At 38.2% G+C, this 24,467-nt stretch overlaps 1 protein-coding gene across 4 annotated transcripts in view; it reads left to right on the forward strand.

The window, feature by feature from the left end:
- Positions 1 to 24,467, forward strand: part of shisal1b (shisa like 1b) — a 308,856-nt gene that overhangs the window by 193,368 nt on the left and 91,021 nt on the right. For all 4 annotated transcript variants that reach the window (XM_051924562.1, XM_051924551.1, XM_028808955.2 and 1 more), the window contains one exon: positions 489 to 702. In XM_051924562.1, the coding sequence (XP_051780522.1) occupies positions 489 to 702 (214 nt within the window). The remainder of the gene's footprint in view (positions 1 to 488; positions 703 to 24,467) is intronic.

Here is a 24,467-nt window from a genome sequence, read left to right on the forward strand (position 1 = left end):
TAGACATGTTAAGTAAGTTGCATAACCTTACAGTAAATCAGAGGCAGTCTTGTGCTTTGAAGCTCAATATCTTAATGAGTAGACCACCCTAGTTATTCACAAGGTATGGCCTTCATGTAATATTAGTTGAATGTTTAGCTTCAGTGTTGGGTTTTGAATGAGGAGACTGGATGGTAAAGAACACAAATGTAACAATAAAACTATTTGTCTTTCACACCCCTCTTCATTACCAAGTTTCACATTTCAGTTGAAATCAAAGTGAAAAATTCTCCATATTAATTAATAATGGTGCTTGCTTTTTCCCTTTACACCATTATAGTAACTAACTTGCTTTTTCTTTCTAGTTGTTGAACAATAGTGTTTGTTCATTTTGTATAAAGCTACAGTGCATTCTATATTTATCATTTCTCTGAAGACCTTTTGACCATCAGAGAGTAGAAATATGTTTCAACAGATATTTTTTTATTTATTTATTTTTTTTCTTCCAGCTCTCTCTGCCCATTTTCGAGTCTGTGAGCCCTACACGGACCAAAAAGGACGATACCACTTTGGCTTCCACTGCCCGCGCTTGTCAGACAACAAAACCTATATCTTCTGCTGTCACCACAATAATACGGCATTCAAATACTGCTGCAACGAGACTGAGTTCCAGAACATAATGCAAATGAACCTAACTGGGAACTCGGATGGCTACATGCACAAGTAAGTTTATATTACTACTATTTGCTAGGAGCTGCTAAGTAAATATATAGTATTGGAGTTTGCTAGAGTTTAGAGTATTCAAGCCAAACCACAAAAATGTAACTTGAGTCAGTTAAGTTACTAAGTGGGATGTCTTATGATATTGTTCCTCTTAGCTTTTCCAAAAAAGTAAGACAATTTTACCATTGTGGATCACATAGCTGGCCTCCACCAGTTTTTAATTTCTGGCCTCTTCACAGGAAGAGCAGTTAATTCAAAATAACTGATTTAGTAACTTAAATTTAAGTTTTGCAATAAATATATTTTTATGTTTCTGAATAAAGCCTACACTCCTTGCATTCAGCTCAGAGTCTTAGTTTGGGTGGAAAGGTAAACATTGCAATAAAGTGAAAATATGAATTAACATAAGAAGCATTATAAAGTGACCTTTGAAAGACAAGGCAGTCAGGATTAACTGTGAGCAGAATATCTGTATTGAATACCCATATGCAAAATGACAGAGTTCCAGTCATCATTGTGGAATGCCTACATATGCATACCTGAGTGCAGTATTTCACAAGAGGGGAGCACTGTGACACTTGCTTTGAGGCTGGGGACTTCCTGCAAAGACAACTGACAGTTGCTCTCCACACAATAACACTAAGCTAAGTAAAGTAAAGTAGATTAAAGGAACGACTGAGTAGGAGCACATTGAAAGTTGCATCAGACATGGTTGTTGAATGGTTGCTGATCTTTTTACAGTTTCGATGAATAAGACTCTAGAGCATGCAGCCTCCATATGAATGTTAGGAACCAAATTCACTGACCCTAATTTGTCAGATGATACAAATGTTGGAACTTCTTCATTTAGTCTGAAGGAAGAGGCAAGTAACATTGGGCTGGAGGTAGAGTAAGACCAAGATACACACAACTATTGACTGGACTGCAGTTCAAACTGTGGAAACTGTCCCAGGTAAAATTGTGTAAGTCATGAGCTCCCTAAGACAACCAGTGCCAGTTCACCAGAGACAAGGTGGTGCATCAACCTGGTAAGATCTCCCGGTACAAGATATCTGGGCCTGCATTATCCATATAAACATTCCAGATGAATTTTTTTTTTTGTCACTTCACAAGAACTAATCTTATGGTGTACCACAGAATGGTTTATCAGGGAGTCATAAAAAATGCCCTCTTGGAAGGATGTGGTCTCATGGTCAAGCCACATGGACAAAAACAGTAGATTTAACCTGAGCCTTAGTTGATTTAAGCTAAACACAGCATGAAAGTTAAACTAAGATTGATATTGTAGATATGAAGCTTGCCACTGCCGGGAATGCAACAGTATTTTATCTATACTAATAAAAGGCAAAGCCCTCACTCACTGACTCACTCATCACTAATTCTCCAACTGCCCATGTAGGTAGAAGGCTGAAATTTGGCAGGCTCATTCCTTACAGCTTACTTACAAAAGTTAAGCAGGTTTCATTTAGAAATTCTACACGTAACAGTCATAACGGTCGACAATGTCCGCCATGTTAAACTTTCTTATTTATGGCCCCATCTTCACGAAATTTGGTATGCGGCTTCCCTGCGCTAACCGAAACTGATGTTCATACTTATTTCGGTGGTATGACGCCACTGTTGGCCTCCATATTGAACTTTCCAACAGTCTTTGTTACTTATGGGCCCATCTTCAAGAAATTTGGTATGTGGGTTCCCAATGCTAACTGAATCCTACTTACGTACATATATACGTCCATAGCCTTCAGCTCGGTCACCGTGTGAGGTGGCGTTGGGTCCCCCATCCCCACGCCTCCCACGTAGTTGGCTGCCTGCCTATGTAAGGCCATCCGTTGCTCTGGTCTCTTCATTCCCTTCCTTGCTTCGCCATGGTATTCACGTCTCCCTGCTGATAACTGCAGCCTTTTTATTTAATCCATGGCTTCTCTGCTGTTTTATTGTTCGTTTATTGCAACTATATTTATTGTGTAGGTATTTTAGACTTAGTTTACATTGTTCAGGTACCCATTTCCTTTATCGTTCCAACCATACCCACATTAACATGTCTATCGAGGTGATCACCGTCGATCAAAGAATTGTCACTTACCGAGTGGTTTCCATGCCCGGAGATGGCGACTGCCTTTTCCATTCTCTGTGTTACATATTGCACGGCCATATCAGGCTCACTCTTGATATCTGGAGGAACATTGTGTCTTATGTATTGAATGACTAGGACAGGTTCAAGGTGTGGACTGATGACGGTACAGGAGATAAACTACACAGGAGCACTATAAGAGTGAAATGCCTAAGCCCTTCACCTATGGTTCTGCATGTGAGTTGATGGCTGCCACTGAATTGTTTGGTTGTCGCTTTCAAGTGTACCGAAATGACCAAATATTTTACACCTTTGGACAACCGCCAATGCCTCTTAAACATCTTAGATTCACAGGTGACGATTTGAGTAGTGGACACTTTGATGATTATGAATGTTTAAACCCTCAAAAGCTGGATGCTAAGTTATCGATAAAACCCATTTCAATTCAAACGCCTCAAACAAGGCTCTGCTTCGCAATGACAATTAATAAGTCTCAGGGACAGACCCTACAAAAGGTTGGCATTGATATAAGGCAAGATTGCTTTTCACATGGCCAACTATACGTGCCAAACTGACAACGTAGTATACAAAGAGATCCTTAACAAATAATTATTTGTATATTTTCTCTCAGTTTAAAAAGGTTTACTTTTCTTCTTAATAAAAATTTTAAAGCAGTACTTCGCCGCTGCGAAGCGTGGGTATTTTGCTAGTTTTTAATATATCCTTTTTGTTTAGATATGTTAAATTGTTTATTTCTTGATGTTTGAATCATTTTTATCTTTATTTATCTTTGTTCTTTATGTTCTTCAATGGGCAGTGCCATTTTCTGGTCAAGATGCTACCCATTGCCAGGAAAATTGTTGCACACTTAAGCAGCACATAACCTTAACACAGTTGCACTTCAAAAGAAAGTAGTATGCACACCAAATCAATTTAACTTTAACTAACAAAGGAAAAAAATCTTAGTAAGAGATGTAGCACTTGAACACCAATTTAAAAGTTAAACAATTTTTACTTGCTTGAACTTTTTTCATTTTGTGGTTTTATTTCTCTTAGTAACATGTTTAGAATTATAGTAATAGTTTCTGTGAACAGACTCTGCTAAATGTCTTCATCCACTTAAACTCACACACTCACTACAACATTTGTTCTCTGGGACCTCCTGTTTGGGGTGCTACATATATTAGCAACCAAATATAGTGCTAAAGGCAAACTGAAGAATATGGAACACCAGACTGATTCTCTTTTATTTTGAAGAGTGTAATCAAAAATAAAAGTGCACAGGTGATTCCTCTTGCAGCTTTTTTCCACACACTGATTTTCTGGTTGGTATAAATGTCTTTTTTTCTTTCTTTTTCTCTCTGTTTCTTTGAAGAGGAGTCTGTCCTGTAAAGGTTTTCAGGCTGGTGGTAGGGAGTTATGGTTTCTTGATCTGAGGTAGCCTAATTGGTGAGTGGAGACAGAGAGCTCAAAGGTTTTTCAACTGGGTAGCAATAAAGGAACTGATTATGAAACAAACAAGAGTCCTTAAATTTTGATCTCGAGGCTCCACCTATTCCCGTATTTCTTTTAATTTGTTTTCTATAAATGCAGTCAATATATAACCAACTAGCTGTGCCACTTGGCTTTGCCTGAGAAATTTCATAATACAATGGCCATCAGTTAATCAGATGTTTCAGGCATACTGTACTATGCAACTAGGTGCTTTTTTGCATACATTATTTATTTATTTATTTATTTTACAAAAGGCTCTTATCATTGGCTGGCAGTGTTGTGTTGTGGATAAGGCTTTGGCCTAGTACTTCAGACTTTGAGATTGTGGGTTCAAATCCTGTTTCTAACACTATGTGACCCTGAGCAAGTCATTTCACCTACATGTGCTCCAAATATTGTAGGTCACCATGGATAAAGGTGATATGTCTGCCAAGTATTTGGTGCACTGTATTAACCCCAGAGGGGAAACTGCCTTTTCACATGAAGTAATAGTAATAATATTATGTCACTGGAGCGGCTTACTCTTCAAACCTGCTGTATAAAATTGCACATGTGTAAAACATTCATACCTTTCTGCTTTTCCCAGTGACTTGGCTTTTGTTGATAGTCATTGCAAGACACAATTTTTCAGGAACATGTATTCTTATACATCGAAACGGGTAACCAATAGGAATAATGTGAATTTTGAGTGTATATCTCTCTATTATAATAAAAAAAATCCTGGGATGAGACAAGTCTTTTTCAGAGAGATACTTTCATGTTCCGCGAGACGAGACTTTGTGCCAAGAGATTTAACCACGCCCAGGGCTGGAAATAAAAGACAAAGAGTAGATGACAATGTCGTAAAGAATTCAAAAACATTGGCACAATACACATGCAGAGCAGGTTAGAGATAATGGAAGTACTAAAATTCGAAAGTCTCAAAAAATGATTGCATTAGCACAAATAAACGGAAATTATTACCCGGTGAAATAACGGAACAGCGAAAAGAGATCAAATATATTGTTCAGATTTAAATTTTAAGAGACTTGTAGATCATCTAATCCATGTTGCCATTAGGGAAAAGTAGTGTTTCTTCCCAATGAAGAAGCGTATCCACGAGAATTAAAAGATTTGTTGTTTGGTGAAAGTGAAATCCACATGCGAGCGGCAGTGACATAAAGTGGTTGGCTTGTAGTGCAGGCTAGGGAGGTTGGCAAGCGAAGCGTGCAGGGGGTGAAGCTCCTTAGTTATTATGATTATTAAATGTTTTCAATTTTCAGTTGTTTATGTTGTTCACTCAAGTATTTCTTTTTGTGTTTTTCATCAATTGTATGTGGTCTCATTTATAATTTTTGCAGATGCAAAAGTAAATGTAGAGAATGTTGGGGAGCATTGGGGGGTGAGGCATCCATGTTCAAAGTAAGCAAACGTGCATGTAAATGTAAACAGTTTTGGAGGTTGTGGGGAGGGGAATACCTCATGGGGGACCTGTTAAGTTTAAACTGACATTGTTGGTTCAAGATTTTTTCTAGGGTTTGCAGGTAACAATGATTTAACCCTCTGTGTGACTGTCACACACAATATCACATTTATATAAAATCAAACATCCTTAGGTTAGGGGGGAGTGGGTTTCCCCTGAGCTTTCTTACATGTTCATATAATGATTTAACATTGATCAGGTGCTATATTGTATATAATGGACAAAAAGATTAGGGGCTTATCCGTATTAATTATGTATATAATCAAGAAAAAGATCAGAGACAGGGTGCAATAGATCAGGACTTAAGCCTCTGAAGCCCCTACCTCCCTTCCTGTCAGGTTCAGTCTTGAACCCAAGGACACCACTTACTCTCATGGCCATAGCATCTGGCACTCAAGGTTTATACTGTGCATGCTAACCACAAAGCTTTGCATCTTCATTGAACTTTGCCAGACTTTCTCTTTCCGTTTGACTCCACAGGATACACACCAAACGTAATCACATGTCTTTTTTCTTGTCCAGGATTCAGCCCCTTCTTTACTCATTAGTTCATTAATTATTGGTGCAATTCTTATAGCCTGTCAATCACTTCTGGTCCATCCTTCATTTGCATAAAGTATACTATCAGTGCAACGTAGAGCATGTACATTAGCATGGTATTAATAAATATCAACAAATAAATAAAAACATTCACTAAAAAAACATGAGTTGGCAAATTTTCTTTTTTCTATAATGTCACCAAATTTCAGTCAAATCAGTCGTTTTTGGATTTTGGGGTGTTTAACTTTTCTGCTGTAGGGGCCTGTTTTTTCCCTAAATACTAAAATACTGAAATGTCCTTTCTTAGCGGATCCATCCTGCCAGATTTCAGCTTTTTAACTAAATAGTAAATAGTGTTTTCAGTCATGAGTGAGTTAGTAAGTCAATCAGTCAGTCGACTTTGCATGATAGATAGATAGATAGATAGATAGATAGATAGATAGATAGATAGATAGATAGATAGATAGATAGATAGATAGATAGATAGATAGATAGATAGATAGATAGATAGATAGATAGATAGATAGATGTCTAATGACAGATATGTGTTGAAATGCATAGTGATCACTATGCATTAGCACACATTCAGATTCAATGTTTATATATACACTGCACTGCTACACATGCAATTAATCAAGGCCCTTATTAAAAAAGTGATCATTACCAGAATTTCAGACAGAACATTCTGAAATTAGTCACTCCAATAATCATAGGGTAATTGCTGTTCCTGTATACGAAACATGGTGCTGTTTTATTTGTCTGGTTATGTGTGGGAAGACTACATTGAAGTTTTATTAACATATTCCTAACTTTATGTAATCATCCATTTTTTGAACTTACTTTATCCAATACAGAGCTGAGTGATCATAGTATAAGATTGAAAGTAATACAATATGCAGGACAACCTTATTGTACTGATTCATGAGTACCATTCTCTTTGTCACGCTATTTTAAATCAGGCACTGCAGCTCTACTCGTCTCACTTCCTTACTTAACTATGAGCATTGAGCAGACAAACAAATAAAAACATAATGTACTATTTGACATACATGTGTTTGAATTGCCCCAACCCATTTACTTTAATTTCAAGTAACCACAGATAGGTTTTTACTGATTCAGTAACTTACATTTCTAATTTGTAATAGATAGTTTTGTGTCTTCATTTACAGTATTTTCCAGGTGACTCATGGAGTTGGTTGTAAAATACTGTATGGAAATATTGCATTTACCATAAAGAATACTTTACAGTCTGATCTTTTTCCAGTATTTGCAAAATTAAGTCATGATGCCAGTTGTTGTGCACTGTCTACTAGAATGGAAGCAAAGAAGAATTACACTTAACAAAAAGAAAATCAAATTTCTCAACGAATAGTTCATCTTTTCAATAGATTTGTTATGAAACAATAATTTTAATGCAGTGCCTGCTTCAAAGGTTCTACTGTTATGTCCCATTAAGTGTCCCGATAGTGAATTCTACAGTTCAACAAATGTTTTGTGAAGGATGTCTGTTATTCTCCATCATATATCTGATCTTTTTCAGCTTGATTCATATTGGATCAACTCCAATTGTCCTAAATCAAAAAACACTGGACAGCCAATTATATTTATGCTTTATTTGTTCTTCCCTTCTAGGTTTTAAATCATTAGTTTTTCATGGCTGTCTCAAATCAGGAGTTCTCTTTTCTAGACTGCTTAAAGTTTATAGAATTCTAGCTTAGCCAGAACCGACTTCTGTCTTAACAGGAATTCCACAATCCCTGCATTGCTTTTTTTGTTCTTTAGTCTTTTCAGCAATAACTCAAGAGTATAAGTGAGGAAAATAAATTACCTCAACTCCAAGGATCCGTTTTGTGTAATTAATTGGTAGATCTACACACAAGCTGTCTTCACACACAGTGTAATGTATACTATGGTGTTTGTTTTATAAAGAGTTTTTCTTATGAACGGTACAATATACAATAAATGCAGCATTTTGAATAGACTACTGCCCCTTTACTTCCTGCCTCTATTCCTGTATCATCCGAGTAGTTAGTCTGTTTGATGCATTCACTTTTATGAGCTTGTGGTTTTAAGCTTGCATCACTACTCATGAACATACAGTTGTTAATGTGGCAGCTCTCCTTCCTTTGCCACAAGGGGCAGATCAGTAAATGGCCTGAAATTTAGATCCAGATAAGGCTTATGCATGTTTCCCTTCGTGTTTTGTATTTGATTGCCTTCTAATTACCTTTTTGTTTTTTAGAGGGAGTGACAATACAGCAGGGTGGGGGGGGTATCACTTTGTAGGCACATCTAAAATTAATTTGATAAACAGTACAGGCAGTGACATGAATCAGTGGTGGACTGATAACCGCCTGTGAGTTGTGCTTGATTTTAATTATGGTGCAGCCGTGTTTCATTACTGACAGAAACAGATGTTCCACACTGGGAACAGATTGGTTTGGGGCGGGAGCTGCGATTAGCCTGGCAGCTGAACAGAGAGCTCGGCATGGTGTGGCGCTCTTCAGCAGCAAGCTGCACTGTGGCAAGTTGAAAATCAGTGGGGATTTCAGCTTTACAGGATTGGTGTGCCATGTCATTTGGGAGCACTGTTTTTGCTGATGATGATGCTTATTTATTACAGTCATTAAATAAATAAAAATACATAAAAGAGGTCTTGGGTACCTGTTTAATGCCATCATTAAGTAAATAAAATGTCTCTCAGTAACTCTTAATTCAGTCATTAAATAAATGAATATTAAAGAGACTCAAGGTACCCGATAGTACAATAAAGAAACAAATAGCCTCTAAGTGCTTGATAATAAATCTCATAAATACATTTATAAAAAGGGTGAAAAACTCTTGTACGACAGTTAATAAAGAGCATGTTAATAAATACCTTCTTGCCATAACAAAGTTAATAATAATTCATTACATTTATATAGCACTTTTCTCAGTACTCAAAGCGCTATCCACACAGGGAAGAACCGAACCCACAATTTTCCACAGTCTCCTTACTGGAAAGCAGGAGCACTACCACTGCGCCACCTGTGATGATAAAGTTAGTTGCATGGGATATCATCAGGTGAAGCTCAAATAAGTAAAACATAAATACAAACATGCAACATATGCACAGCACTAATAGTATTCATCATGCCACAACAGCCCATAAACAACCAGTTTAACCACAAACACCCTTAGGCATATTCACCAGATTATTGTAGGCAAATCTTAAGGTGAAGATGTTAAATCTGTGCATCTCACAGCTTGTGGATCAGCACTTTTATGAAACTGTGGAATCTAGGTCTTAGATGATCACATAGGAAGAGAGATAATAGAGGATGCCTGGGGCGTAATGAGTCAGTCTGCAAAAGCAGAATGAATTCACAGTGATAAGGAATCATTTTAGAAGCTGTGCACACCGTTCTCTGTAACAGTTTCATGTCTTTGGAGGAGAGATCATCATACATTTGAAAATGTCACAACACTACCAAAGATTGACCTTTAGGATATGGCCACTGTTTCCAGTGACAGCTGACAATTCTTTAACTGTCTCAGACAGAGCAATCTCTGGTAAGCTTACCTGCCCATGACAAAGGTAGACTTAGAGTCAAATAAGTCATGGTGCAAGTTCATTTTACACATGCAACAGGCCTTCAGTCATTATGACAGCACACAAATATTAACACATAAAGTATATAATAGGGCTGTTAAATTTACCAAAAAATAAGGTTTGAATTTTGAAATATTTGAAGATAATTAATCTTAGGTTAATGATTCTGGACATAACTTGTATGTCTGTGCATGCTTTTTTAATACTTTTTATTATTGTATTGTATTTTCTTTATCTATATATATATATATACTAGGGGGCTCTGCCCCCTGCTCGCTTCGCTCGCCCACCCCTGGGTTTGATTAACCGGATATACAATTACATCGTGACAAGTCAACGTATAACTGCCTGTGAGTGAATATCATCTCTTTCTCACTAATAAATAAAACAACTTTTTCGAATGTTTGTCCATGCTCTTTCTTCTTCGCTTAGTTGTTGATGTGTAATCTAGAATGTATACAATTATTGTCCTAATAAAATTTATAAGAGATGAGAGCGCAGGAAGTGTGTCTGCCAAAAGCATTCACACGATTGAGGGTAGATGACGTGGTCTTGTTTGAAAATAGTTGTAAGTAGGGTGTGACTTGAAAGAATCTCATGTGAAATGTCTCCGTCTCACGGGACTTCATACCGCACCAACGATTTTTGAATCTTTTAATTCTCACTGGTAACATGAATTAGACGATCTACAAGTCTCCAACTTAAAGTTTAAATCTGAAAAATATATTCGATCTCTTTTCGCTGTTCCATTATTTCACCGAGTAATAATTTCTGTTTGTTTCCGCTAATTCGATCTTTCCTATCCTTTTTTTGAGACTTTCGAATTTTTGTACTTCCATTATCTCTAACCTGTTCTGCATGTGTACTGCTCCAACATTTTTGAATTCTTTACGACGTTCTACTTTGTCATCTACTCTTTTTCCGGCCCCGGGTGTGGACTTGTGGTCTTGCGGGACGTATAAGTGTCTCTCAGAGAAAATCACATCTCCTTCCATGATTTTTTTTATAATATATATATATATATATAATTCTATATATATAATAGAATTCACTAAGACCATGGCAAGCAAGACGCACGCAAGACAGAGCCCCGCCCGCCAACTCTTACCCTACTCCCGCGTCCTGGGATACGCACGACAGAGCCCCGCCCGCCAACTCTAACCCTCCTCCCGTATATTAAGCGTCCCCAACGAAGACTCGCTACACCTTAATGAACAAGTGCTGAAATTTATCCCTACCGACGAAGTGACTTTCACCAGCGTTGACTCCATCGTCACAGACGATCCTGCAGATCAACTTTCATTCCCCGAAGAATTTCTTAACAGTCTTACTCCAACTGGCATGCCTCCACATAAACTCAAAATTTAAATTGGTTCAGTCATCATGCTTCTCAGAAACCTCCTGCCAGCAAAAGGTCTCTGTAATGGCACTAGACTTTCTGTTATCAGCATTCACCGCAATGTACTGGAGTGTAAGACTATTGCAGCTGCTACCTCACAAACTGTCCTTATTCCCCAGATATCCCTGACCCCATCAGATTCAAATGTGCCTTTTACTTTTACACGCAGACAATTTCCTGTTAGATTGGCCTTCGCAATGACAATTAATAAGGCACAGGGACAAACTTTCAAAAAGATATGCCTGTATCTGCCAAAACCAGTTTTCAGTCACGGATAATTGTATGTTGCTCTCTCCAGAGTTCCATCTTTTCATTCACTTACAGTCGTATTCTCATACCCTCCCCATTTGGACAACTGTGTCTTTCAGGAAGTGTTCACCCATCAGTAAATACTTATGCGGCGTATGCTACACCGCGGGTTGGCTAGTATATATATATAGAAACAAGCCGTTCATCTGTGTAGTAAAACATGGGGCCTATAACCATGTGTTATGTCATCCGGTGTCGACAGCTCCACTCCGTTGAGGAGGTTGTTGCTTTGCATTATACACCACTGAAATGTCTGCTTGCACTGTGGTTAAGATTAGGTTGTGGGAGGGTTATCTGGCTCAAGTCAAGTAAACCAAGGGAGGAAAACATGCAATCCAATTGGCTGTTCAACAGAGCTGCTTAATTGTGGAGCTGTGGAGGTCAGCAGCTGGACTCATCTTGACGAAAAACATAAACAAGATGTACAAAGAAAGAATATAATGTATATAAGGCATATCCATCCATCCATTATCCAACCCGCTATATCCTAACTACAGGGTCATGGGGGTCTGCTGGAGCCAATCCTAGCCAAAACAAGGCAGGAAACAAACCCCGGGCAGAGCACCAGCCCACTAGGGACAATTTAGGATCACCAATGCACCTAACTTGCATGTCTTTGGACTGTGGAGGAAACCCACGCAGACACAGGGAGAACATTTAAATTCCATGCAGGGAGGACCCAGGAAGCGAACCCAGGTCTCCTAACTGTGAGGCAGCAGTGCTACCACTGCGCCACTGTGCCACCCTAAGGCATATCTGTTGAGCAGAAATTAATAAATGCCATTACCTTTGTACTATTAAGCTTGTTTTTGAGCTTGATTCACTCAGTATGTGGAAACATTGTAGGAAGTACTTCAAGATAGAGAAGCTTTTACCTGTTGCACCTCTATATGATAAACACCTTTTTCCACCCTCTCAAACGTACGTAGTTTTTAATGTTTGGAAAACATACGGGATTAAATCACTTAGAGATTTGTACATAGATAACGTCTTTGCATCCTATGAACAATTACATTCCAAATGTAACTTTCCATCAATATAATTCTTCCACTACCTCCAAATTAGTAACTTTGCTAAACAAAACCTGCCCAATTTTCCTCACCTCCCACCTATTTCTATTCCAGAAGAGATATTGATCAGTCTTGAGGACTCAGATAGCATTTCTGTAATATATAAAGACATTTTAAAGTCCCTTCCTTTCAAAGATTCCAGAGTACAGTGGGAAAAGAATCTCTTACTTACCATTTCAGTAAAGGAATTTAAGGCAGCCATGCACAGAATTCATTTTAGCTCCATATGCACAAAGTATGCAATTATTCAACTTAAAATCTTATATTGAGCATATCTGTCTCATTTAAAATTGTCCAAAATATTTCCAGGACAAGATCCAACCTGCTAACGTTGCAATCGAGCTCCAGCCTCACTAGTCCACATGTTTTGGCCGTGTACCACATTAACATCATTCTGCACCAAAAACTTTAATTGTCTTTCAGACAGCCTTGGTGTCACAATTCCTCCTAATCCACTAACAGCTGTGTTTGGTGTACTTCCAGATGGGCCTAAAATGGAGAAGGACAAACTGTAATTGCCTTTACTTCATTATTGGCACATAGACTTATCTTGCTCAAGAATCCTAACCCACCTCTTTTAAGTCAGTGGGTAACTGATGTTATATACTATTTGAAATTGGAAAAAATCTAATTCTCACTTAGAGGATCTGTTCAAAATTGTTTTAAAACCTGGCAGGATCTAATCAATAACATTATAGAATTAGCATTTAAATTGGCGAAAAGGATTTTCTTCTCCTTTTTTATCTACTCTTAAAATTTTACTCTGGCTTTTGGCCTTGCTGTCTTTCTCATGGGTGAGGGTTGATTTGAATTTAGTTTTGTCAAGTTTGACTTACTTGTATGGAATGTTACTTGCTTTTAATAAATTCAACAAAATGTTTAAATAAATAAATAAATAAATAATTGAAGCTTGTTTTATTAAAAGTGCATTTTTCTCTGTTAGCGTAAATATAAGAGCAATCAGAATCCCAAACAGCTGCAGAAACAGAACCAACTGTACCGTCATCTTGTTTTCAGTCAAGTACTGACTGGAAGTTCTGTACATCTCAAATCACTTAGCCTGTTTTGTATAGAAGCACTATCCATCATCGCTGTCACTCAGCTGCTTTTCCCTGGGCTGTACCCTACCCTTGCGTCTTATTCCTCCTAGCTGTCCTTGCAGTAGCAAGACACATCACAGTGCAAATGGGACCCACACAACATTGTCATGAGTACAATACAATACAATACAGTTTATTTTTGTATAGCCCAAAATCACACAGGAAGTGCCGCAATGGGCTTTAACAGGCGCTGCCTTTTGACAGCCCCCCAGCCTTGACTCTCTAAGAAGACAAGGAAAAACTCCCAAAAAAAAACCTTGTAGGGAAAAATGGAAGAAAAACCTTGGGAAAGGCAGTTCAAAGAGAGACCCCTTTCCAGGTAGGTTGGGCGTGCAGTGGGTGTCAAAAGAAGGGAGTCAATACAATACAATACACAGAACAGAACAAATCCTTAATACAGTATAAAATAAAAAATTTTTTAGAAGTAAAAAAAAAAATAAAAATTTTAGAAGTACGGAGCAGAATTTAACAGTAGATGATATCACATAATAAGATTTAGATATATTTAGAGTCCTGGAGACCTCACTCATCAAGCGGCCTCCCCCATTTGGCCATTCCACGGCTGAAACAGTGCTGGGCCAGCCAATCCGATGAAAGGACCCCTCTATCCCACGATTCCTGCGATCAGGGATGACTTTACCTTAGGCAGGCAAAGCAACTTGGCAGGTGGGCCGTGGCACCAAGTGCCACATTTGAGTACCGAGAAGAGAAACAGAATAGGTGAGGGTTAGTATCCAATTCTAACTATCATGTTACTTATGTTTTAGTGCTAATGACTAACAAGAGAGATGCACTCTATACAGTTAATCAGCAGCTCTATTCAGGATTTGCTAAACTGAAGTAGTGAGTCTTCAGCCGGGATTTAAAAGCTGAGACCGAAGGGGCATCTCTTATAGTAGCAGGCAAACCATTCCACAGTTTAGGAGCCCTGTAACTAAAAGCTCGACCTCCCATTGTTATTTTATTAATCCTTGGAACCATAAGCAGACCGGCATCTTGAGATCTTAATGTGCGCTCTGATTTGTAAGTCATGATAAGTTCAGACAAGTAAGCCGGACCTTTGCCATTTAATGCTTTATATGTTAAAAGGAGGATTTTGAAATCTTCCCTAAACTTAACCGGGAGCCAGTGTAAGGATTTAAGAACTGGAGTTATGTGTTCGTATTTTCTTGTTCTTGTAATAATTCTTGCAGCCGCATTTTGTATTAACTGGAGGCTGTATAGAGAACAGTTTGAACATCCAGTGAAAACTGCATTGCAGTAGTCAATCCTACTAGCGATAGTAGGATGCCTCATAAAGTAGAGTGCCTCATACTTTGCAGAAGCACCTTTAATAAAAAAGTAAGAATGTTAAAAATAATGTAGCGAAGTGCAGGGCTAGTGTGTTTGTCTTGTAAGGATTTAAACTCCTGCTTTATGACTCGCTACAGTGCCAAGTGTCATCAGGAATTTGGGTCAGTTATTAAGACCACAACTAAGTGAGAATAACTGGCAATGTAAAAGAGAAGGCAAGAGGGAGGCATGTTGAAGTGGTCTTGTTTTATTATTTGTAGATGTCCAACGGGCAGTGGCAGGATACAGTTTATATCTCAGCATTCTGAATAAAAAGCCAGTCTGCATCTGTGGAATCACCCAGGAAAGTGGCTGTACAGTATTATGTCAGGAGTCCAAACAATCTCCCTGTTTTTTCTTTCCTTTACAGATGCTGCAATATTTTAACAAAGATGTGGCCAAATTTTTTTAATTACAACCCATTGTTTTAGGAATTATGTGTCAAAATCAGTAGACACATAAGTTGGAGACTAATTGTAGGACACAGTGTGTTGGCTTACATTAATGAGACTTTTTAAAGTGAGGATTTTAAAGTGTTGTAATAAAAGAAAAATCAATATCAAATAATAATAATACTCAAATAATTATGACAGTTATTTCCCATTTGCTTTCATGGTAAGATCTTAGCTTTAAACGATTGGGGATCTTAAGCTTTAGAATGAATGGGATAGAAATAGATGCAAAATGACACTTTTAGAGCATTTAGAAACATTTACAAAAACTACTCTAAGTATTCTTGTAAATCAGCATGCAGAGCGGTACGATAGAAAAAAAAGAAAACATTTTAAGTGGTCTGGCTGTAAGGTTTACAAATGAAGGCAACAAGCTAACCATTCAAAATTACGAAACTGCTGATTGTAGAAATGAAGTGCAAAACCTGCATTGCACGTCTGGAGTAACTTGATGCCAAATTTAGTGCAGGTAAAAAAAATACCATTCTTTTACAATTGTCACTTTTGCCTTCAAGTAGGACCCTTTTTAAATTAGTTTGAATAATATTCAAATAGTAACAGTCAGTCTGACAGTGTGACGATGCAGGTCCTGCTCCATGCTCCCCTCTCTCTTTTTGGAGCCTCTTGAACCCGACACCGTCGGTAATGTAACCGGATGAACTGGACAATGAGGACACCAAACGAAGCAAGGGGAAGTTGCAAAGTGCAAAAGTTCTTTAATTAAAAACAGTCAAAACCAAAAAGTGTTCAAAACAATAGTGCAGTGTTCCAACAAACAGTCAATAAATAAATAATCCATAAAATCAGGTGAAAATGTGGAGCTTAAAATTAATTCAATAAATAAATAAATCCAATTAAAATGATGTTAAAAACAATGGCTGGAAACGGTCCCCTGTAAAAGCTTGGTACCTTCTTCCTAGGGTTGCCAGACATCCCTTATATACAGGACATGTCCCATATTTGATAATTTTGTCACCTGTCCCGTACTGACCTTTCAGGGACACCCAAATGTCCCGTATTTAGTTCATTTTCAAATTTCGTAATAAAAATATATTTTTACTACCTTCTTATGGTACTTAGTTGTAACTAGTATTTGCTGCTTGTTTGCAACTTGTTCAGTTGCTATGGTTGGCTGAGGACAGTGACACTGGTACTGTTTTGCTCTCCTGCCTGTGCAGTTCTGTATCAGCATTGCAACATACAATGTCAACAAAGTATGTGTTGTTACTACTTGCCATGGCCCCTTTATTTCTAACTGCCTGTATTAAATAATAATAATATTTATCTGTTGTCTGTATTAAATAAATATTTTCAAATGATTTCACTTTTACAGAATTTTTTTAGCTTGTATTAAATACTTTTCTAATAATTTTACTTTTTTTTTCCTCATAACCCATTAAAATCCTTGCTTTATGTTTTTAACTTATGTCTCTACTTTTATATAATATATAGAGGGCATGTATAAATTTATATATATAGTTAATATAGGCTATACCACAGACAGCCCTAGTATATAACATGTGTCACTTAATTCATTGATACTTTCTTTTCAAACCTGCTCAGTATTGTTCAGAATTATGGAGATGTGTAAGTTAAGCAAATATTCTTAATGGTTATTTAAAGGCACTGCTTTAGTACATAATATAAAGAGATTTTGTATACCTGTAAATTATGACTTGAAACTAAATACAAATGTTCTAAGGGACTTTTTGATAGTTACTGATTATACAGTATAAATGGACTACTCCTACTGCTCTTAGAAAATAAATATTCAGTATTAAAAAACTGAAGATACTTATTAACTTAACTGACAAGGTTTTAAAAAGTGTATGATGTTTATTCATTCATTTTTGAACCAGCCTTCTTGTTTTTTTTACTTCTGCAGGCTGTTCATGCTAATTAGTATTAGTCTCATAGAAAGTATTGCTCCGGATGTGACTCTTGCAAATTCATACCATATCTTTTTGTAAAATGGTAGTATTCATCAAATAAATTTCTATGGCATTCATTATCTTTGCTGCTAGCACTTAAAGAGAAAAGTGAGATATTACATTTATTGTATAAATGACCCGGACCTCAGATTTTCCTAATCAAAATCAGTGTCATTCTTTTTATAGAAGGACCTCTTGATTAGTTGTATTCCATGTTTGCCTTTGCCTGCAATTCACAAGAATTTGGCAGTGATTGGTTTTCTCATAAATATTAATGTACATTTGTTTTGCTGTAGGGGTCACACAAGAGTATTAATAAGTCTTTACCATTTGATTAGATGTGATTGCCTTAATTTTGCCAATATCATTTTAAAACAATTTTGAAACAACATTGTATTAACAGAAGGGTCAGTTGATCATTGTGCATTTTTTCTGTAACTAGAGTTGTTCCCTTAATGAAAACACTGCAGGGTTTAAACAAATAACCAGAAAGCTTCAGTTCCAAGCAATCTGCAGAAACAGAAGGCAGTTGTTTGCGTTAAAATGAATTTGCAAGAAGCACATATCAAACGGGAAATGTATGTAGCCCACCATAAATATTCAGAATTAAGAAATGAAAAATTAAAATGGCCAGTTTAGAATAATGACTTAGGTAAAAGTTTATTTGGTTTTTAATGTCCAGTGGACATTTGTATAATCTAGCAACTCATTTTAGTAGTTCAATTTAGAGGTCATATTCCAATTTAGGCAAATTACTTATTTTGGAAGTCTGTTTTAAATTTAAAAGACATAGGCAGCAAAAGATTTCTTTGCTACTTCTGAGAAAGATACCTTACTATTTACACATGTGTACTCAAGCTCAAATGATTTTAGGGAAAACTGCTGAAAGTAGTTAGGCCAAAACTGAAAAGACTGGATATAGCTTTGTGTTGGACTAGCTGGACAGTAACACTGCTTTGTGATTTGATTATAATTTAGAAAAAAAGTAGAAGTAATACTATGAAGTATATTTGAATAGAGCTTTTATAAAAAGGGGACTACCAAATATAAGTGGAGCTTATTTATCGCCAAAGTCATACATTAGCCAATGATTAATAAATCATAAGCTATAGAACTGTACATTCACTGTGGTTTTTCTGGTTTGGACTTATGTACATGTTGAAACGTTGAAATGTTGAAAAAAGTGCCTGGAATATATACTGTATGTCTACTTCTTCAGACTATTTAATATTTAAGTATTGCTTTTTATCTGTTACTGAGGGAATACATTTTAAGTGTACTTGTTACAAATTGCAAATAAAACTTTGGACTTGAAAATTCGTTTTGTTGACCTCATTCTTTTGAAGCTTCTTAGGTAAAGAAAAAGAAAAGGATATTATTTGACAAAAAATTAATTGGTGCTTTACTATAGTGCAGGGCTATTCAATTACAAATTCAGTTGGGCCAGATTGTCAAACCAAGAAGGTTAGCTGGGCCAGTCATTTTAGCGGCAAAGCAGCTCGTAATGACAAATTTTAAAACCAACAAAACAAATTTATTGAAAAACATAAGGTTTATTCGTTGTTTCTCTTTTAACTTTGGTCAGTTTGCAGAGCAAAAGGTGCATACAAAAAGAGCTGAATTAACAGAATCTGAGGTAGCCCCTATTTTTTCCACTTACAAAAGAAAAAATACTGACCTAGGCTACATATCTGACCTATCTGATCACAAAGTGCATAAAACAAAATAGTGCACAGTAGTAGGCTATTAGAAATAACATTGTTTCCTTTTGAAACAAAATAAACAACTTGCACACATTTGACCCAGGAACATCTCAAAGTGCATAAAATAAAAAGTGCACAGTATTCACAACTATAACAACACTGAGGGAACATATTTTAAATCACCATGTGTGATTAGGCATGCCTCTGTTACGCATCCCACATTATACTGATGTATTGTAGGCTACAGTTACCCTGCTGACTTAGTCGGAGAAGTGACATTTTTTGTTTTGAACGAGAGCAGTGACTTTAGGCTCGTAAGTTGTCAATGCAATTCGAAGGCATTGGTGGAGAGTATGGTCAGTCAGGGAGCAACGAGAGTTGCTTTTTATGGAGTTCATGTGTGAAAAACTTGACTCACATGTATATGTTGATCCAAACATACTGAGCATGACGATCGCTACTTTCTTAATGTTAGGGAACTGATGTGCGTTGACATCAGTCCAAAACATTGCAGGCCCGTTAGTGGAAAGTTCCTGTGCCATGGTTACAGATGACTGCATGTCAACAAGTTCGAGTGTGAATTTCCCCTCGTCAATGGAAGGGACCAGTTTCTTAGCTCTGGCGGATAAGTCCCCTTCTATTGCAACAGTGAACGGGTCTCTGACAAAAACGGCCAACTCTGTGGGCAGATCAAGTCCATCCAATTGACCAGCAAAGTTATTTTTCAACATCGCAATGAAATCTGTCATCACATCCGTGATTTGTGCGGGGGATGAGATGCATTTGCGGAGTGTCGGAAAATGCAGCATTCGGCCTATGCTCAAATCATTTGAGAAAAGGTCCAGTTTAACTTGGAATGCGCGCGTCTGTTCCACAAGGTCGATGACAGTTTTGTCTCTGCCTTGTAGTCCCAAATTGAGATCGTTCAGGTGTTTGAATATGTCGCTCAGAAAGCAGGCATCGGCCATGAAGTTGTCGTCCAGTATGCGACTCAAGTGCGTTTCTGCCTTTTTTTGCTTGCTGCCGCGGAGGAAAGTTATGATCTCTTCTCTGAGACCGCAGAAACGCTCCAGTGCTTTGCCTTTGGACAGCCACCTCACGTCATTATGCAAAAGAAGGTCGTGGTGCTCAGCAGACATTTCTGACAGCAGCATGCGGAATAAGCAGTGTTGGAGGCTTGATGTGGAGCGAATAAAATTAATTATAGCCATAACGCTGTCCATTGTCGTTTTGAGCGCCCCGCTTAGTTTTGCGCACAACACCGCCTGATGCACAATGCAGTGTAAGGAGATCAACTGAGGTGCAACAGCGGACCAACGTGCTGCCAAACCATTCACTTTCCCTGTCATGGACGGAGCCCCATCTGTCACAAGCATGCACACACGCTTCATATCCAGACCACTGTCTTTAAAAAAGGCGGAAGTTTTCCCAAAGACTATATCGCCAGTTGTGTGTCCTTCTAACGGCAGTAGGCCGAGCAGCTCCTCTCGGAAGCATTTGCCATCAAAAAAACGGACATATATGCACAACTGAGCAGTATCAGTTTTGTCTATGGACTCATCTACTGCTATAGACATAGTATCAGCTTTCATCAGGTCTCCTAACAGCGTTTCATACACATCTGCAGCAAGAATTTCAACCCTACGAATGTTTGAAGTATCTGACAGGGGTACGTTTTCTATAGCAGATACCACGCTGATTTTAATTTTATCGTCATTTATCACCTCATCCACGACAGCAAGCATACAGTCCTTCACGGTTTCAGAGTCTGTGAATGGCCTTTTCTTTTTTGCCAGTATCCAGGAAACACGAAGGGATGCTGCAGTAGCTGTCTCTTGGGCTGTGAATGACTGCACCATGGTAGTACTGCTCCGGTTGTAAGATGCAATCAAACTCTGCACTTTTGCAGCCCTCTCTTGAGATCCCTCTGGAAAATTGGTGCGAAAAGTGTGGTGTTTCTCAACATGATGCCTCCGCACATTGTAATCTTTAAATACTCCAACGCACTCATTACAAATTAAACACATCGGTTTGGCGTTTGGATGTGGCGGTAAAATAAACAAGTATTTGTCAGTCCAGGCAGGGTTAAACTTACGGTTTTCATTGGCAATTTTACGTTTCAGTGTTGAGAAAGACATATTGATAGTAATCTAAGCTACTACCGGCACGCTCTGCATTGTTTGCGTGTTGCAGGCTACGTAATTTACGTAGAAATGTGCGTTTTTGGCGGGACCATAGACATAATAAATACTTTATATTTATATTAATATACTATATATTTATATTAATATAATATATATATATTTATATTAATATAATATATATATATTTATATTAAATTATATTAAATAACAATTTATGAATAATATATATTAATTTATTATCTATGGGCGGAACCACGGGCTGGGCCACTCGGAGGTTGATTCTGGGCCGCATGTGGCCTGCGGGCCGCCAATTGAATAGCCCTGCTATAGTGTGAATAGCAAGCTGGTGATATATTATGCCCTTAAGTAATAGGGTTAAAAAATCATGCCAAAGCTGCTGCTTATTACTTTAAGAGGTAAAGAAAGGTGTTTATACAATTTTCCAAATAATATAATATTCTGCACCATAGTGTGAGAACCACTTTAAAGCAGACAGATGGCAAAGCATACAATGTACTATGTGGTTTATTTTGTAGAAATGTGACATGTTGGCAATGTGGTTGGAACTGTTGTCTTATAACTCCAATACTAGGTTCTAATTCTTACCAGGATGCTTTTGAGGAATATAACTTAAATTGTTTCTATGTTTAGCGGTGCTGTGTCCAGAACATCAAGTATCTTTCTTTCTTTCTTTCTTTCTTTCTTTCTTTCTTTCTTTCTTTCTTTCTTTCTTTCTTTCTTTCTTTCTTTCTTAACCGCATGTGATCTTCCGGTTTTGTGATCCAGGGTAATTTTTTAAAGAAACTAATACTGTTAATCAACTGAATAGGCAAAGAACCTTTAAATTTTAAAATGTCTAATAATAATACTTTTTTTCTATACTATAAACTCTTTGTCATCCATTATGAGTAAGAAAACCCTTCTTATCACACATCAATAAAAGTTCTTAGAATTAAAACAAGGGGGCTCCGCCCCCTGCTCGCTTCGCTCGCCAACCCCCGGTGTTGGGTAACCTGAAATACATTGATTAATGTATGGTGCTTTCGAAGCGCGTTGTAGGCGCCTGCACCTTCCATACTATGTCGGGTTTGACTATGCTGTGTAGTGTGGACGTGTAGGGTTCTGTACTCTCTTGAGAGGGCTACATACAGTTGTCCATGTGTAAAGTGCTGTAATGTGATTCACATATGTTGTGGAGTCCGGATCTGTGTTTCTGAGCCATGGCTCTTTCTCTTGCGGTGTATAGGCGCATGCGCCCTCCGTACTATCTCGGGTTTGACTATGCTGTGTTTTGTGGATGTTTGGGGACTCCGTACTTTCTCTGGTTTGACTGTGGGGTGGGACGCCGAAGCCTCTTCTGTTTGTGTTTTCTGTGAGTACTTATAGTATTGTATTACTGTAATGTGATTCACATATGCTGTGGAGTCCAGATCTTTGGGGCTTCTGTACTGTCTCGGGTTTTTGCCTGCGGTGCTTTCGAAGCGCGTTGTAGGCGCCTGCACATTCTGTACTATGTCGGGTTTGACTATGCTGTGTAGTGTGGACGTGTAGGGTTCTGTACTCTCTTGAGAGGGCTACATACAGTTGTCCATGTGTAAAGTGCTTAATATTGTATCACTGTAATGTGATTCACATATGTTGTGAAGTCCGGATCTGTGTGGTTTCTGTACTATCTCGTGTTTATGCTTGCGGTGTGTTAGAAGCGCGTGGACCATGCTGTGTAGTGTGGACGTTTAGTTCAGAAGCGCGTTGTAGGCGCCTGCGCCTTTCGTACTTTCCCGCGCCTTCCATACTATCTTTGTGGACCTGTGGGGCCTCCGTAGCCTCTTCCGTTTGACTCTGGGGTGCAGCGCAGATTCCTCTTTTCTGTGTGGCTGTGTCATTAGTCGTTAGCTATGGGCACGTTGTTACTTCATGTCTTATTTACGTTAGTTGAGCTCTTTCGTTTTTGGGCCATGACTCCTTCATTCGCGGTGGATCACACTTCGCTTGCGGTTTATGAGACGCGCGCTGTAGGCGCCTGCGCACTAAGTCTCATGGTCCCATCGCCGTGTACCTGCGTCCATGCCTTCCATTCTCGGTTAGTAATATGGATATTTTGGGAAGTATATGTTTACGCAAGAGCAGCACGGTGGCGCAGTGGTAGCGCTGCTGCCTCACATTAAGGAGACCTGGGTTTGCTTCCCGGGTCCTCCCTGTGTGGAGTTTGCATATTTCCCCCCACAGTCCAAAGACTAAATTGTCCCTAGTGTGTGTGCGCGACCTGTGGTGGGATGGCGCCCTGCCCAGGGTTTGCTTCCTGCCTTGCGCCCTGGGATTTGCTCCAGCAGACCCCTGTGACCTTGTAGTTAGGATATAGCGGGTTGGATGGATGGATGTTTACGCAAGAACTGTAGACGCTAGAAATGATGGACACAAAAGTACAAGATATTGTAGTTGAAAGGAGCTCTGTGGTCATTTTCATACCTTGACCGTACAATGTAGTATAACATTAGGTCAATAGAAAATGAAGAGCTATGAGTTGTTAAGTGCTATTACTTTTCCTTATGTCAGACTTTTTATGTTGTAGGTTACAGGACACCACAAACTATCACTTCAGAATCAGGCACAAGACTATAATGAATTGTCTGTGTAATGTCAGTTTATTACTGATCACAAAGACACACACTAACACACAGGCTATATAAATTTACCAGTCAACCTGGTATGTTTTCAGAATATAGCAGGAAGTCAAATTCCCCAGACTTAAACCACAGCTGAGAAACCAGGGACAGGACTAGAATCTAGGACTCTTGAGCCTAGAAGCAGCTACACTAAGAATTGTGCTGCCATACAGGAGGTGTTGCCACACATACAGTTCATCTAGCCTCTCTGATGTAAAGTATGCTTTCTGAAAATTACTTAAATTGAAGTATAGAGTCACCAGTAAACTGGCAACTAAAAAATTGTCCAAGTATTAGTGAGTATAAGTATGTGGAGTATATGAATGCTCTGTGTGATTGACTAGCATACCCATCCATTGTTCCTTCCTGCCATGTATCAGATGCTTCTAGGATAGACTGTGATATTCATGACTCTGAGCTGTATGAAGCACACACAGAAAATAAGGATTGTTGGGAGAATGTACTGTCTGTGTCAATGTAATGACACAATTCTCCAATTC

Source organism: Erpetoichthys calabaricus, chromosome 1 (genome assembly GCF_900747795.2).
Source record: "Erpetoichthys calabaricus chromosome 1, fErpCal1.3, whole genome shotgun sequence".
NCBI classification, from domain to species: domain Eukaryota; kingdom Metazoa; phylum Chordata; class Cladistia; order Polypteriformes; family Polypteridae; genus Erpetoichthys; species Erpetoichthys calabaricus.